A 17,766-nucleotide genomic window follows, 5' to 3' on the forward strand; every position below is an offset into this window, starting at 1 on the left:
ATTGGAGGTGGAAGGATGGAGTGAAAAAGATTTTGAGCGATCGGGGCCTGACCATAGAGGAGATGAAAGGCGTGCAAGGAATAGAGTGAACTGGAACAATGTGGTATACCGGGGTTGACATGCAGTCAATGGATTGATCCAAGGCATGTGAACGTCTGGGGTAAACCATGGAAAGTTTTGTGGGGACTGGATGTGGAAAGGGAGCTGTGGTTTCGGTGCATTACACATGACAGCTAGAGAATGAGTGTAAACGAATGTGACCTCTGTTGTCTTTTCCTTGAGCTACCTAGTGCACACGCAGGGAGAGTGGGGTGCCATTTCATATGTGGCAGGGGGAATGGATGAAGGCAGCATGTATGAATATGTACATGAGTATATATGTAGATGTATAGGTATGAAATGTATAGGTATGTATATGTGTGTGTCTGTGTGGGAGTTTATGTATATACATGTGTATGTGGGTGGGTTGGGCCATTCTTTCGTCTGTTCCTTGCGCTACCTCACTAATGCGGGAGACAGTGACAAAGTATAATAAATGATAAATATACTAACATTTTTCAGAAAACAGCCTGAAATTTGATGGCACAAAAAAGATATGAGCAAAATACATACCTTAAATGCAGAAGGTGGAGGAACTAAATAGTTCTTATTATTTCCGGGACCTTGCGGTCTGGGTCCAACATTTTGTGTAAAGCTGCCACCAGACCATCCTCGCCCCTATTCAAAAGAAATTAGCAACTGCAGTTACTGACATATTCAGTCTTTTTGGTCAAATACGAACCCACTAATAAGAGTAAATGCCAACTTTCTTTGTCTATTCCTGCTGTTGCCTTGCTAACGCAGGGAACGGCATCTGTTTCTACCTTAGTAAAGTACCATCAAAAATAAAGAACAAAAGGATCATTTACACACATCCACAATTATCAGATGATACTTTACGAATATCTTCCTAAAAAGCTTGAAAGATTACTTCAAGCAATATCAGAAGAAATATCAACATGCAGAGAGTGTAATGACAGGAATATTTCAAAAAAGATTAGACTCATGGCTTAAACTAATCCCTGATGATCAAACATACTAATGTTCAAGAGGCACTGCTGCAGAAAAGAACATTATTATTCAAAAATCAAGAAATATGATGAACACTACATACTGCCACTGCCATTTCTTTTTTTTCATACTATTTGCCATTTCCTGCGATGGCGAGGTAGCATTGGGAACAGAGGGCTGGGCCTTTGAGGGAGTCTCCTCGCCTGGCCCCCTTCTCTCTTCCTTCTTTTGGAAAATTAAGAAGAAAAACGAGAGGGGAGGATTTCCAGCCCCCTGCTCCCTCCCCTTTAGTCGCCTTCTACGACATGCAAGGAATACGTGGGAAGTATTCTTTCTCCCCTATCCGAAGGGATATATATATATATATATATATATATATATATATATATATATATATATATATATTTTTTTTATTTATTTTATTTATTTGGCTTTGTCGCTGCCTCCTGCGTTTGCGAGGTAGCACAAGGAAACAGACGAAAGATATGGCCCAACCCACCCCCATACACATGTATATACATACACGTCCACACACGTAAATATAAATACCGATACATCTCAATCTACACATATATATACACACAGAGACACATACATATATACACATGCACACAATTCACACTGTCTGCCTTTACTCATTCCCATCGCCACCTCGCCACACATGGAATAACATCCCCCTCCCCCCTCATGTGTGCGAGGTAGAGCTAGGAAAAGACAATAAAAGCCCCATTCGTTCAAACTCAGTCTCTAGCTGTCATGCAATAATGCCCGAAACCACAGCACCCTTTCCACATCCAGGCCCCAGAAACTTTTCCATGGTTTACCCCAGACGCTTCACATGCCCTGATTCAATCCATTGACAACACGTCGACCCCGGTATACCACATCGATCCAGTTCACTCTATTCCTTACCCGTATTTCACCCTCCTGCATGTTCAGGCCACAATCACTCAAAATCTTTTTCACTCCATCTTTCCACCTCCAGTTTGGTCTCCCACTTCTCCTCGTTCCCTCCACCTCCAACACATATATCCTCTTGGTCAATCTTTCCTCACTCATTCTCTCCATGTGACCAAACCATTTCAAAACACCCTCTTCTGCTCTCTCAACCACGCTCTTTTTATTTCCACACATCTCTCTTACCCTTACATTACTTACTCGATCAAACCACCTCACACCACACATTGTCCTCAAACATCTCATTTCCAGCACATCCACCCTCCTGCGCACAACTCTATCCATAGCCCACGCCTCACAACCATACAACATTGTTGGAACCACTATTCCTTCAAACATACCCATTTTTGCTTTCCGAGATAATGTTCTCGACTTCCACACATTCTTCAAGGCTCCCAGGATTTTCGCCCCCTCTGCCACCCTATGATTCACTTCCACTTCCATGGTTCCATCCACTGCCAGATCCACTCCCAGATATCAAAAACACTTTACTTCCTCCAGTTTTTCTCCATTCAAACTTACCTCCCAATTGACTTGACCCTCAACCCTACTGTACCTAACAACCTTGCTCTTATTCACATTTACTCTTAACTTTCTTCTTTCACACACTTTACCAAACTCAGTCAACAGCTTCTGCAGTTTCTCACATGAATCAGCCACCAGCGCTGTATCATCAGCGAACAACAACTGACTCACTTCCCAAGCTCTCTCATCCACAACAGACTTCATACTTGCCCCTCTTTCCAAAACTCTTGCATTTACCTCCCTAACAACCCCATCCATAAACAAATTAAACAACCATGGCGACATCACACACCCCTGCCGCAAACCTACATTCACTGAGAACCAATCACTTTCCTCTCTTCCTACACCTACACATGCCTTACATCCTCGACATAAACTTTTCACTGCTTCTAACAACTTGCCTCCCACACCATATACTCTTAGTACCTTCCACAGAGCATCTCTATCAACTCTATCATATGCATTCTCCAGATCCATAAATGCTACATACAAATCCATTTGCTTTTCTAAGTATTTCTCACATACATTCTTCAAAGCAAACACCTGATCCACACATCCTCTACCACTTCTGAAACCACACTGCTCTTCCCCAATCTCATGCTCTGTACATGCCTTCACCCTCTCAATCAATACCCTCCCATATAATTTACCAGGAATACTCAACAAACTTATACCTCTGAAATTTGAGCACTCACTCTTATCCCCTTTGCCTTTGTGCAATGGCACTATGCACGCATTCCGCCAATCCTCAGGCACCTCACCATGAGTCATACATACATTAAATAACCTTACCAACCAGTCAATAATACAGTCATCCCCTTTTTTAATAAATTCCACTGCAATACCATCCAAACCTGCTGCCTTGCTGCCTTTCATCTTCCGCAAAGCTTTTACTACCTCTTCTCTGTTTACCAAATCATTTTCCCTAACCCTCTCACTTTACACACCACCTCGACCAAAACACCCTATATCTGCCACTCTATCATCAAACACATTCAACAAACCTTCAAAATACCCACTCCATCTCCTCACATCACCACTACTTGTCACCTCCCCATTTGAGCCCTTCACTGAAGTTCCCATTTGCTCCCTTGTCTTACGCACTTTATTTACCTCCTTCCAGAACATCTTGTTATTCTCCCTAAAATTTAATGATACTCTCTCACCCCAACTCTCATTTGCCCTCTTTTTCACCTCTTGCACCTTTCTCTTGACCTCCTGTCTCTTTCTTTTATACATGTCCCACTCAATTACATTTTTTCCCAGCAAAAATCGTCCAAAGGCCTCTCTCTTCTCTTTCACTAATAATCTTACTTCTTCATCCCACCACTCACTACCCTTTCTAATCAACCCACCTCCCACTCTTCTCATGCCACAAGCATCTTTGGCACAATCCATCACTGATTCCCTAAATACATCCCATATATATATATATACATATATATATATATATATATATATATATATATATATATATATATATATATATATATTTTTTTTTTTTTTTCTTTTAAACTATTTGCCATTTCCCGCGTTAGCGAGGTAGCGTTAAGAACAGAGGACTGGGCCTTTTTTGGAATATCCTCCCCTGGCCCCCTCTGTTCCTTCTTTTGGAAAAAAAAAGAAAAAGAAAAAAAAAAAAGAGAGGGGAGGATTTCCAGCCCCCCGCTCCCTCCCCTTTTAGTCGCCTTCTACGACACGCAGGGAATACGTGGGAAGTATTCTTAATCCCCTATCCCCAGGGATAATATATATATATATATATATATATATATATATATATATATATATATATATATATATATATATATATAGGTGGGTTGATTAGAAAGGGTAGTGAGTGGTGGGATGAAGAAGTAAGATTATTAGTGAAAGAGAAGAGAGAGGCATTTGGACGATTTTTGCAGGGAAAAAATGAAATTGAGTGGGAGATGTATAAAAGAAAGAGACAGGAGGTCAAGAGAAAAGTGCAAGAGGTGAAAAAAAGGGCAAATGAGAGTTGGGGTGAGAGAGTATCATTAAATTTTAGGGAGAATAAAAAGATGTTCTGGAAGGAGGTATATAAAGTGCGTAAGACAAGGGAGCAAATGGGAACTTCAGTGAAGGGCGCAAATGGGGAGGTGATAACAAGTAGTGGTGATGTGAGAAGGAGATGGAGTGAGTATTTTGAAGGTTTGTTGAATGTTTTTGATGATAGAGTGGCAGATATAGGGTGTTTTGGTCGAGGTGGTGTGCAAAGTGAGAGGCTTAGGGAAGATGATTTGGTAAACAGAGAAGAGGTAGTAAAAGCTTTGCGGAAGATGAAAGCCGGCAAGGCAGCAGGTTTGGATGGTATTGCAGTGGAATTTATTAAAAAAGGGGGTGACTGTATTGTTGACTGGTTGGTAAGGTTATTTAATGTATGTATGACTCATGGATTTGTATGTAGCATTTATGGATCTGGAGAAGGCATATGATAGAGTTGATAGAGATGCTCTGTGGAAGGTATTAAGAATATATGGTGTGGGAGGCAAGTTGTTAGAAGCAGTGAAAAGTTTTTATCGAGGATGTAAGGCATGTGTACGTGTAGGAAGAGAGGAAAGTGATTGGTTCTCAGTGAATGTAGGTTTGCGGCAGGGGTGTGTGATGTCTCCATGGTTGTTTAATTTGTTTATGGATGGGGTTGTTAGGGAGGTAAATGCAAGAGTCCTGGAAAGAGGGGCAAGTATGAAGTCTGTTGGGGATGAGAGAGCTTGGGAAGTGAGTCAGTTGTTGTTCGCTGATGATACAGCGCTGGTGGCTGATTCATGTGAGAAACTGCAGAAGCTAGTGACTGAGTTTGGTAAAGTGTGTGGAAGAAGAAAGTTAAGAGTAAATGTGAATAAGAGCAAGGTTATTAGGTACAGTAGGGTTGAGGGTCAAGTCAATTGGGAGGTGAGTTTGAATGGAGAAAAACTGGAGGAAGTAAAGTGTTTTAGATATCTGGGAGTGGATCTGTCAGCGGATGGAACCATGGAAGCAGAAGTGGATCATAGGGTGGGGGAGGGGGCGAAAATTTTGGGAGCCTTGAAAAATGTGTGGAAGTCGAGAACATTATCTCGGAAAGCAAAAATGGGTATGTTTGAAGGAATAGTGGTTCCAACAATGTTGTATGGTTGCGAGGCGTGGGCTATGGATAGAGTTGTGCGCAGGAGGATGGATGTGCTGGAAATGAGATGTTTGAGGACAATGTGTGGTGTGAGGTGGTTTGATCGAGTAAGTAACGTAAGGGTAAGAGAGATGTGTGGAAATAAAAAGAGCGTGGTTGAGAGAGCAGAAGAGGGTGTTTTGAAATGGTTTGGGCACATGGAGAGAATGAGTGAGGAAAGATTGACCAAGAGGATATATGTGTCGGAGGTGGAGGGAACGAGGAGAAGAGGGAGACCAAATTGGAGGTGGAAAGATGGAGTGAAAAAGATTTTGTGTGATCGGGGCCTGAACATGCAGGAGGGTGAAAGGAGGGCAAGGAATAGAGGGAATTGGAGCGATGTGGTATACAGGGGTTGACGTGCTGTCAGTGGAGTGAATCAAGGCATGTGAAGCGTCCGGGGTAAACCATGGAAAGCTGTGTAGGTATGTATATTTGCGTGTGTGGACGTGTGTATGTACATGTGTATGGGGGGGGGGTTGGGCCATTTCTTTCGTCTGTTTCCTTGCGCTACCTCGCAAACGCGGGAGACAGCGACAAAGTATAAAAAAAAAAAAAAAAAGTTTGTTGAGTATTCCTGGTAAATTATATGGGAGGATATTGATTGAGAGGGTGAAGGCATGTACAGAGCATCAGATTGGGGAAGAGCAGTGTGGTTTCAGAAGTGGTAGAGGATGTGTGGATCAGGTGTTTGCTTTGAAGAATGTATGTGAGAAATACTTAGAAAAGCAAATGGATTTGTATGTAGCATTTATGGATCTGGAGAAGGCATATGATAGAGTTGATAGGGATGCTCTGTGGAAGGTATTAAGAATATATGGTGTGGGAGGCAAGTTGTTAGAAGCAGTGAAAAGTTTTTATCAAGGATGTAAGGCATGTGTACGTGTAGGAAGAGAGGAAAGTGATTGGTTCTCAGTGAATGTAGGTTTGCAGCAGGGGTGTGTGATGTCTCCATGGTTGTTTAATTTGTTTATGGATGGCGTTGTTAGGGAGGTGAATGCAAGAGTTTTGGAAAGAGGGGCAAGTATGAAGTCTGTTGGGGATGAGAGAGCTTGGGAAGTGAGTCAGTTCTTGTTTGCTGATGATACAGCGCTGGTGGCTGATTCATGTGAGAAACTGCAGAAGCTGGTGACTGAGTTTGGTAAAGTGTGTGAAAGAAGAAAGTTAAGAGTAAAGGTGAATAAGAGAATGGTTATTAGGTACAGTAGGGTTGAGGGTCAAGTCAATTGGGAGGTGAGTTTGAATGGAGAAAAACTGGAGGAAGTGAAGTGTTTTAGATATCTGGGAGTGGATCTGGCAGCGGATGGAACCATGGAAGCGGAAGTGGATCATAGGGTGGGGGAGGGGGCGAAAATTCTGGGAGCCTTGAAGAATGTGTGGAAGTCGAGAACATTATCTCGGAAAGCAAAAATGGGTATGTTTGAAGGAATAGTGGTTCCAACAATGTTGTATGGTTGTGAGACGTGGGCTATGGATAGAGTTGTGTGCAGGAGGATGGATGTGCTGGAAATGAGATATTTGAGGACAATGTGTGGTGTGAGGTGGTTTGATCGAGTAAGTAACGTAAGGGTAAGAGAGATGTGTGGAAATAAAAAGAGCGTGGTTGAGAGAGCAGAAGAGGGTGTTTTGAAATGGTTCGGGCACATGGAGAGAATGAGTGAGGAAAGATTGACCAAGAGAATATATGTGTCGGAGGTGGAGGGAACGAGGAGAAGAGGGAGACCAAATTGGAGGTGGAAAGATGGAGTGAAAAAGATTTTGTGTGATCGGGGCCTGAACATGCAGGAGGGTGAAAGGAGGGCAAGGAATAGAGTGAATTGGAGCGATGTGGTATACCGGGGTTGACGTGCTGTCAGTGGATTGAATCAAGGTATGTGAGGCGTCTGGGGTAAACCATGGAAAGCTGTGTAGGTATGTATATTTGCGTGTGTGGATGTATGTATATACATGTGTATGGGGGTGGGTTGGGCCATTTCTTTCGTCTGTTTCCTTGCGCTACCTCGCAAACGCGGGAGACAGCGGCAAAAAAAAAAAAAAAAAAAAAAATATATTCTGGTAGCACTGAAGAATGTGTGGAAGTCGAGAACATTATCTCGGAAAGCAAAAATGGGTATGTTTGAAGGAATAGTGGTTCCAACAATGTTATATGGTTACATGGCATGGGCTATGGATAGAGTTGTGTGGAGGAGGGCGGATGTGCTGGAAATGAGATGTTTGAAGACAATATGTGGTGTGAGATGGTTTGATCAAGTAAGTAATGATAGCGTAAGAGAGATGTGTGGTAATAAAAAGAGTGTGGTTGAGAGAGCAGAAGAGGGTGTTTTGAAATGGTATGATCACATGGAGAGAATGAGTGAGGAGAGACTGACCAAGAGGATATATGTGCCAGAGGTGGAGGGAAAGAGGAGAAGTGGGAGACCAAATTGAAGGTGGAAAGATGGAGTGAAAAAGATTTTGAGTGATCGGGGCCTGAACATGCAGGAGGGTGAAAGGTATGCAAGGAATAGAGTGAATTGGAATGATGTGGTATACTAAGGTCGACGTGCTGTCAATGGATTGAACCAGGGCATGTGAAGCGTCTGGGGTAAACAATGGAAAGTTCTGTGGGGCCTGGATGTGGAAAGGGAACTGTGGTTTCGGTGCATTATTACATGACAGTTAGAGACTGTGAACGAATGTGGCCTTCATTGTCCTTTCTTAGCACTACCTCGCACACATGAGGTTGGAGGGGGTTGTTATTTTCTGTGTGGCAAGGTGGTGATGGGAATGAATAAAGGTAGACAGTATGAAGTATGCATATGTGTACATATGTATATGTCTGTGTATATATATATATATGTATATATTGAGATGTAAAGGTATGTATACTTGCGTGTATAGATGTGTATGTATATACATGTGTATGTGGGTGGGTTGGGTCATTCTTTCGTCTGTTTCCTTGCGCTACCTCGCTAACGCGGGAGACAGCGACAAAGCAAAATAGCAAAAATAATAAGAGAGTGGTGAGAGCAAGTGAGCTTGGGAAGGAGACTTGTGTGAGGAAGTACCAGGAGAGACTGAGTACAGAATGGAAAAAGGTGAGAACAAAGGAGGTAAGGGGAGTGGGGGAGGAATGGGATGTATTAAGGGAAGCAGTAATGGTTTGCACATAAGATGCTTGTGGCATGAGATGCATGGGAGATGGGCAGATTAGAAAGGGTAGTGAGTGGTGGGATGAAGAAGTAAGATTATTAGTGAAAGAGAAGAGAGAGGCATTTGGATAATTTTTGCAGGGAAATAATGCAAATGACTGGGAGATGTATGACAGGAGGTCAAGAGAAAGGTGCAAGAGGTGAAAAAGAGGGCAAATGAGAGTTGGGGTGAGAGAATATCATTAAATTCTAGGGAGAAAAAAAGAGGTTTTGGAAGGAGGTAAATAAAGTGTGTAAGACAAGGGAATCAATGGGAACTTCAGTGAAGGGGGCTAATGGGGAGGTGATAACAAGTAGTGGTGATGTGAGAAGGAGATGGAGTGAGTATTTTGAAGGATTGTTGAATGTGTTTGATGATAGAGTGGCAGATAAAGGGTGTTTTGGTCGAGGTGGTGTACAAAGTGAGAGGGTTAGGGAAAATGATTTGGTAAACAGAGAAGAGGTAGTAAAAGCTTTGCGGAAGATGAAAGCCGGCAAGGCAGCAGGTTTGGATGGTATTGCAATGGAATTTATTAAAAAAGGGGTGACTGTATTGTTGACTGGTTGGTAAGGTTATTTAATGTATGAATGACTCATGGTGAGGTGCCTGAGGATTGGCAGAATCCTTGCATAGTGCCATTGTACAAAGGCAAAGGGGATAAGAGTGAGTGCTCAAATTACAGAGGTATAAGTTTGTTGAGTATTCCTGGTAAATTATATGGGAGGGTATTGATTGAGAGGGTGAAGGCATGTACAGAGCATCAGATTGGGGAAGAGCAGTGTGGTTTCAGAAGTGGTAGAGGATGTGTGGATCAGGTGTTTGCTGTGAGGAATGTATGTGAGAAATACTTAGAAAAGCAAATGGATTTGTATGTAGCATTTATGGATCTGGAGAAGGCATATGATAAGAGTTGATAGAGATGCTCCGTGGAAGGTATTAAGAGTATATTGTGTGGGAGGCAAGTTGTTAGAAGCTGTGAAAAGTTTTTATCGAGGATGTAAGGCATGTGTATGTGTAGGAAGAGAGGAAAGTGATTGGTTCTCAGTGAATGTTGGTTTGCGGCAGGGGTGTGTGATGTCTCCATGGTTGTTTAATTTGTTTATGGATGGGGTTGTTGGAGAGATGAATGCAAGAGTTTTGGAAAGAGGGGCAAGTATGCAGTCTGTTATGCATGAGAGAGCTTGGGAAGTGAGTCAGTTTTTGTTCGCTGATGATACAGCGCTGGTGGCTGATTCAGGTGAGAAACTGCAGAAGCTGGTGACTGAGTTTGGTAAAGTGTGTGAAAGAAGAAAGTTGAGAGTAAATGTGAATAAGAGCAAGGTTATTAGGTACAGTAGGGTTGAGGGTCAAGTCAACTGGGAGGTAGGTTTGAATGGAGAAAAACTGAAGGAAGTGAAGTGTTTTAGATATCTGGGAGTGGATTTGGCAGCGGATGAAACCATGGAAGCGGAAGTGAATCATAGAGTGGGGGAAGGGGCGAAAATTCTGGGAGCCTTGAAGAATGTGTGTAAGTCAAGAACATTATCTCGGAAAGCAAAAATGGGTATGTTTGAAGGAATAGTGGTTCCAACAATGTTATATGGTTGTGAGGCATGGGCTATGGGTAGAGTTGTGTGGAAGAGGGTGGATGTGCTGGAAATGAGATGTTTGAGGACAATATGTGGTGTGAGGTGGTTTGATTGAGTAAGTAATAATAGGGTAAGAGAGATGTGTGGTAATAAAAAGAGTGTGGTTGAGAGAGCAGAAGAGAAGAGGGTGTTTTGAAATGGTTTGGTCACATGGAGAGAATGAGTGAGGAAAGATTGACAAAGAGGATATATGTGTCGGAGGTGGAGGGAACGAGGAGAAGTGGGAGACCAAATTGGAGGTGGAAGGATGGAGTTAAAAAGATTTTGAGTGATCGGGGCCTGAACATGCAGGAGGGTGAAAGGCGTGCAAGGAATAGAGGAATTGGAGCGATGTGGTATACAGGGTTGACGTGCTGTCAGTGGAGTGAATCAAGGCATGTGAAGCGTCTGGGGTAAACCATGGAAAGCTGTGTAGGTATGTATATTTGCGTGTGTGGACGTGCATGTATATACATGTGTATGGGGGGGGGGTTGGGCCATTCTTTCGTCTGTTTCCTTGCGCTACCTCGCAAAACGCGGGAGACAGCGACAAAGTATAAAAAAAAAAAAAAAGTTTGTTGAGTATTCCTGGTAAATTATATGGGAGGATATTGATTGAGAGGGTGAAGGCATGTACAGAGCATCAGATTGGGGAAGAGCAGTGTGGTTTCAGAAGTGGTAGAGGATGTGTGGATCAGGTGTTTGCTTTGAAGAATGTATGTGAGAAATACTTAGAAAAGCAAATGGATTTCTATGTAAGCATTTATGGATCTGGAGAAGGCATATGATAGAGTTGATAGGGATGCTCTGTGGAAGGTATTAAGAATATATGGTGTGGGAGGCAAGTTGTTAGAAGCAGTGAAAAGTTTTTATCAAGGATGTAAGGCATGTGTACGTGTAGGAAGAGAGGAAAGTGATTGGTTCTCAGTGAATGTAGGTTTGCGGCAGGGGTGTGTGATGTCTCCATGGTTGTTTAATTTGTTTATGGATGGGGTTGTTAGGGAGGTAAATGCAAGAGTTTTGGAAAGAGGGGCAAGTATGAAGTCTGTTGGGGATGAGAGAGCTTGGGAAGTGAGTCAGTTGTTGTTCGCTGATGATACAGCGCTGGTGGCTGATTCATGTGAGAAACTGCAGAAGCTGGTGACTGAGTTTGGTAAAGTGTGTGGAAGAAGAAAGTTAAGAGTAAATGTGAATAAGAGCAAGGTTATTAGGTACAGTAGGGTTGAGGGTCAAGTCAATTGGGAGGTGAGTTTGAATGGAGAAAAACTGGAGGAAGTGAAGTGTTTTAGATATCTGGGAGTGGATCTGGCAGCGGATGGAACCATGGAAGCGGAAGTGGATATAGAGAGGGGAGGGGGCAAAAAATTCTGGAGCACCGCCAAGCCCCGAGTTCCTCGTCGCCAACCCACGGCTATTTGGCGACAACGCAGCCGACACTCCTCCAGCCCCTTGAAGAATGTGTGGAAGTCGAGAACATTATCTCGGAAAGCAAAAATGGGTATGTTTGAAGGAATAGTGGTTCCAACAATGTTGTATGGTTGCGAGGCGTGGGCTATGGATAGAGTTGTGTGCAGGAGGATGGATGTGCTGGAAATGAGATATTTGAGGACAATGTGTGGTGTGAGGTGGTTTGATCGAGTAAGTAACGTAAGGGTAAGAGAGATGTGTGGAAATAAAAAGAGCGTGGTTGAGAGAGCAGAAGAGGGTGTTTTGAAATGGTTTGGGCACATGGAGAGAATGAGTGAGAAAGATTGACCAAGAGAATATATGTGTCGGAGGTGGAGGAACGAGGAGAAGAGGAGACCAAATTGGAGGTGGAAAGATGGAGTGAAAAAGATTTTGTGTGATCGGGGCCTGAACATGCAGGAGGGTGAAAGGAGGGCAAGGAATAGAGTGAATTGGAGCGATGTGGTTATACCGGGGTTGACGTGCTGTCAGTGGATTGAATCAAGGTATGTGAGGCGTCTGGGGTAAACCATGGAAATCTGTGTAGGTATGTATATTTGCGTGTGTGGATGTATGTATATACATGTGTATGGGGGTGGGTTGGGGGAGGCCATTTCTTTCGTCTGTTTCCTTGCGCTACCTCGCAAAACGCGGGAGACAGCGGCAAAAAAAAAAAAAAAAAAAAAAAAAATATATTCTGGTAGCAATGAAGAATGTGTGGAAGTCGAGAACATTATCTCGGAAAGCAAAAATGGGTATGTTTGAAGAATAGTGGTTCCAACAATGTTGTATGGTTGCGAGGCGTGGGCTATGGATAGAGTTGTGTGGAGGAGGGCGGATGTGCTGGAAATGAGATGTTTGAAGACAATATGTGGTGTGAGATGGTTTGATCAAGTAAGTAATGATAGCGTAAGAGAGATGTGTGGTAATAAAAAGAGTGTGGTTGAGAGAGCAGAAGAGGGTGTTTTGAAATGGTTTGGTCACATGGAGAGAATGAGTGAGGAGAGACTGACCAAGAGGATATATGTGCCAGAGGTGGAGGGAAAGAGGAGAAGTGGGAGACCAAATTGAAGGTGGAAAGATGGAGTGAAAAAGATTTTGAGTGATCGGGGCTGAACATGCAGGAGGGTGAAAGGTATGCAAGGAATAGAGTGAATTGGAATGATGTGGTATACTAAGGTCGACGTGCTGTCAATGGATTGAACCAGGGCATGTGAACGTCTGGGGTAAACCATGGAAAGTTCTGTGGGGCCTGGATGTGGAAAGGGAGCTGTGGTTTCGGTGCATTATTACATGACAGTTAGAGACTGTGAACGAATGTGGCCTTCATTGTCCTTTCTTAGCACACCTCGCACACATGAGGTTGGAGGGGGTTGTTATTTTCTGTGTGGCAAGGTGGTGATGGGAATGAATAAAGTAGACAGTATGAAGTATGCATATGTGTACATATGTATATTGTCTGTGTATATATATATATATGTATATATTGAGATGTAAAGGTATGTATACTTGCGTGTATAGATGTGTATGTATATACATGTGTATGTGGGTGGGTTGGGTCATTCTTTCGTCTGTTTCCTTGCGCTACCTCGCTAACGCGGGAGACAGCGACAAAGCAAAATAGCAAAAATAATAAGAGAGTGGTGAGAGCAAGTGAGCTTGGGAAGGAGACTTGTGTGAGGAAGTACCAGGAGAGACAGAGTACAGAATGGAAAAAGGTGAGAACAAAGAGGTAAGGGGAGTGGGGGAGAATGGGATGTATTAAGGGAAGCAGTAATGGTTTGCACATAAGATGCTTGTGGCATGAGATGCATGGGAGATGGGCAGATTAGAAAGGGTAGTGAGTGGTGGATGAAGAAGTAAGATTATTAGTGAAAGAGAAGAGAGAGGCATTTGGATAATTTTTGCAGGGAAAAAATGAAATTGAGTGGGAGATGTATAAAAGAAAGAGACAGGAGGTCAAGAGAAAGGTGCAAGAGGTGAAAAAGAGGGCAAATGAGAGTTGGGGTGAGAGAATATCATTAAATTCTAGGGAGAAAAAAAGAGGTTTTGGAAGGAGGTAAATAAAGTGTGTAAGACAAGGGAATCAATGGAACTTCAGTGAAGGGGGCTAATGGGGAGGTGATAACAAGTAGTGGTGATGTGAGAAGGAGATGGAGTGAGTATTTTGAAGGTTTGTTGAATGTTTTTGATGATAGAGTGGCAGATATAGGGTGTTTTGGTCGAGGTGGTGTACAAAGTGAGAGGGTTAGGGAAAATGATTTGGTAAACAGAGAAGAGGTAGTAAAAGCTTTGCGGAAGATGAAAGCCGGCAAGGCAGCAGGTTTGGATGGTATTGCAATGGAATTTATTAAAAAAGGGGTGACTGTATTGTTGACTGGTTGGTAAGGTTATTTAATGTATGGAATGGACTCATGGTGAGGTGCCTGAGGATTGGCAGAATCCTTGCATAGTGCATTGTACAAAGGCAAAGGGGATAAGAGTGAGTGCTCAAATTACAGAGGTATAGTTTGTTGAGTATCCTGGTAAATTATATGGGAGGGTATTGATTGAGAGGGTGAAGCATGTACAGAGCATCAGATTGGGGAAGAGCAGTGTGGTTTCAGAAGTGGTAAGGATGTGTGGATCAGGTGTTTGCTGTGAGGAATGTATGTGAGAAATACTTAGAAAAGCAAATGGATTTGTATGTAGCATTTATGGATCTGGAGAAGGCATATGATAAGAGTTGATAGAGATGCTCCGTTGAAGGTATTAAGAGTATATTGTGTGGGAGGCAAGTTGTTAGAAGCTGTGAAAAGTTTTTATCGAGGATGTAAGGCATGTGTATGTGTAGGAAGAGAGGAAAGTGATTGGTTCTCAGTGAATGTTGGTTTGCGGCAGGGGTGTGTGATGTCTCCATGGTTGTTTTAATTTGTTTATGGATGGGGTTGTTGGAGAGATGAATGCAAGAGTTTTGGAAAGAGGGGCAAGTATGAAGTCTGTTGGGGATGAGAGAGCTTGGGAAGTGAGTCAGTTTTGTTCGCTGATGATACAGCGCTGGTGGCTGATTCAGGTGAGAAACTGCAGAAGCTGGTGACTGAGTTTTGGTAAAGTGTGTGAAAGAAGAAAGTTGAGAGTAAATGTGAATAAGAGCAAGGTTATTAGGTACAGTAGGTTGAGGGTCAAGTCAATTGGGAGGTAGGTTTGAATGGAGAAAAACTGAAGGAAGTGAAGTGTTTTAGATATCTGGGAGTGGATCTGGCAGCGATGGAACCATGGAAGCGGAAGTGGATCATAGGGTGGGGGAGGGGGCGAAAATTTTGGGAGCCTTGAAAATGTGTGGAAGTCGAGAACATTATCTCGACTTCCACACATTCTTCAAGGCTCCCAGGATTTTCGCCCCCTCTGCCACCCTATGATTCACTTCCACTTCCATGGTTCCATCCACTGCCAGATCCACTCCCAGATATCAAAAACACTTTACTTCCTCCAGTTTTTCTCCATTCAAACTTACCTCCCAATTGACTTGACCCTCAACCCTACTGTACCTAACAACCTTGCTCTTATTCACATTTACTCTTAACTTTCTTCTTTCACACACTTTACCAAACTCAGTCAACAGCTTCTGCAGTTTCTCACATGAATCAGCCACCAGCGCTGTATCATCAGCGAACAACAACTGACTCACTTCCCAAGCTCTCTCATCCACAACAGACTTCATACTTGCCCCTCTTTCCAAAACTCTTGCATTTACCTCCCTAACAACCCCATCCATAAACAAATTAAACAACCATGGCGACATCACACACCCCTGCCGCAAACCTACATTCACTGAGAACCAATCACTTTCCTCTCTTCCTACACCTACACATGCCTTACATCCTCGACATAAACTTTTCACTGCTTCTAACAACTTGCCTCCCACACCATATACTCTTAGTACCTTCCACAGAGCATCTCTATCAACTCTATCATATGCATTCTCCAGATCCATAAATGCTACATACAAATCCATTTGCTTTTCTAAGTATTTCTCACATACATTCTTCAAAGCAAACACCTGATCCACACATCCTCTACCACTTCTGAAACCACACTGCTCTTCCCCAATCTCATGCTCTGTACATGCCTTCACCCTCTCAATCAATACCCTCCCATATAATTTACCAGGAATACTCAACAAACTTATACCTCTGAAATTTGAGCACTCACTCTTATCCCCTTTGCCTTTGTGCAATGGCACTATGCACGCATTCCGCCAATCCTCAGGCACCTCACCATGAGTCATACATACATTAAATAACCTTACCAACCAGTCAATAATACAGTCATCCCCTTTTTTAATAAATTCCACTGCAATACCATCCAAACCTGCTGCCTTGCTGCCTTTCATCTTCCGCAAAGCTTTTACTACCTCTTCTCTGTTTACCAAATCATTTTCCCTAACCCTCTCACTTTACACACCACCTCGACCAAAACACCCTATATCTGCCACTCTATCATCAAACACATTCAACAAACCTTCAAAATACCCACTCCATCTCCTCACATCACCACTACTTGTCACCTCCCCATTTGAGCCCTTCACTGAAGTTCCCATTTGCTCCCTTGTCTTACGCACTTTATTTACCTCCTTCCAGAACATCTTGTTATTCTCCCTAAAATTTAATGATACTCTCTCACCCCAACTCTCATTTGCCCTCTTTTTCACCTCTTCCACCTTTCTCTTGACCTCCTGTCTCTTTCTTTTATACATGTCCCACTCAATTACATTTTTTCCCAGCAAAAATCGTCCAAATGCCTCTCTCTTCTCTTTCACTAATAATCTTACTTCTTCATCCCACCACTCACTACCCTTTCTAATCAACCCACCTCCCACTCTTCTCATGCCACAAGCATCTTTGGCACAATCCATCACTGATTCCCTAAATACATCCCATATATATATATATACATATATATATATATATATATATATATATATATATATATATATATATATATATATATTTTTTTTTTTTTTCTTTTAAACTATTTGCCATTTCCCGCGTTAGCGAGGTAGCGTTAAGAACAGAGGACTGGGCCTTTTTTGGAATATCCTCCCCTGGCCCCCTCTGTTCCTTCTTTTGGAAAAAAAAAAGAAAAAGAAAAAAAAAAAGAGAGGGGAGGATTTCCAGCCCCCCGCTCCCTCCCCTTTTAGTAGCCTTCTACGACACGCAGGGAATACGTGGGAAGTATTCTTAATCCCCTATCCCCAGGGATAATATATATATATATATATATATATATATATAGGTGGGTTGATTAGAAAGGGTAGTGAGTGGTGGGATGAAGAAGTAAGATTATTAGTGAAAGAGAAGAGAGAGGCATTTGGACGATTTTTGCAGGGAAAAAATGAAATTGAGTGGGAGATGTATAAAAGAAAGAGACAGGAGGTCAAGAGAAAAGTGCAAGAGGTGAAAAAAAGGGCAAATGAGAGTTGGGGTGAGAGAGTATCATTAAATTTTAGGGAGAATAAAAAGATGTTCTGGAAGGAGGTATATAAAGTGCGTAAGACAAGGGAGCAAATGGGAACTTCAGTGAAGGGCGCAAATGGGGAGGTGATAACAAGTAGTGGTGATGTGAGAAGGAGATGGAGTGAGTATTTTGAAGGTTTGTTGAATGTTTTTGATGATAGAGTGGCAGATATAGGGTGTTTTGGTCGAGGTGGTGTGCAAAGTGAGAGGCTTAGGGAAGATGATTTGGTAAACAGAGAAGAGGTAGTAAAAGCTTTGCGGAAGATGAAAGCCGGCAAGGCAGCAGGTTTGGATGGTATTGCAGTGGAATTTATTAAAAAAGGGGGTGACTGTATTGTTGACTGGTTGG

At 42.6% G+C, this 17,766-nt stretch overlaps 1 protein-coding gene across 15 annotated transcripts in view; it reads right to left on the bottom strand.

The window, feature by feature from the left end:
• Positions 1–17,766, bottom strand: part of LOC139762749 (trithorax group protein osa-like) — a 437,278-nt gene that overhangs the window by 21,625 nt on the left and 397,887 nt on the right. For all 15 annotated transcript variants that reach the window (XM_071687843.1, XM_071687851.1, XM_071687853.1 and 12 more), the window contains one exon: positions 613–717. In XM_071687843.1, the coding sequence (XP_071543944.1) occupies positions 613–717 (105 nt within the window). The remainder of the gene's footprint in view (positions 1–612; positions 718–17,766) is intronic.

This window comes from Panulirus ornatus, chromosome 44 (genome assembly GCF_036320965.1).
Source record: "Panulirus ornatus isolate Po-2019 chromosome 44, ASM3632096v1, whole genome shotgun sequence".
Classification (NCBI taxonomy): Eukaryota; Metazoa; Arthropoda; class Malacostraca; order Decapoda; family Palinuridae; genus Panulirus; species Panulirus ornatus.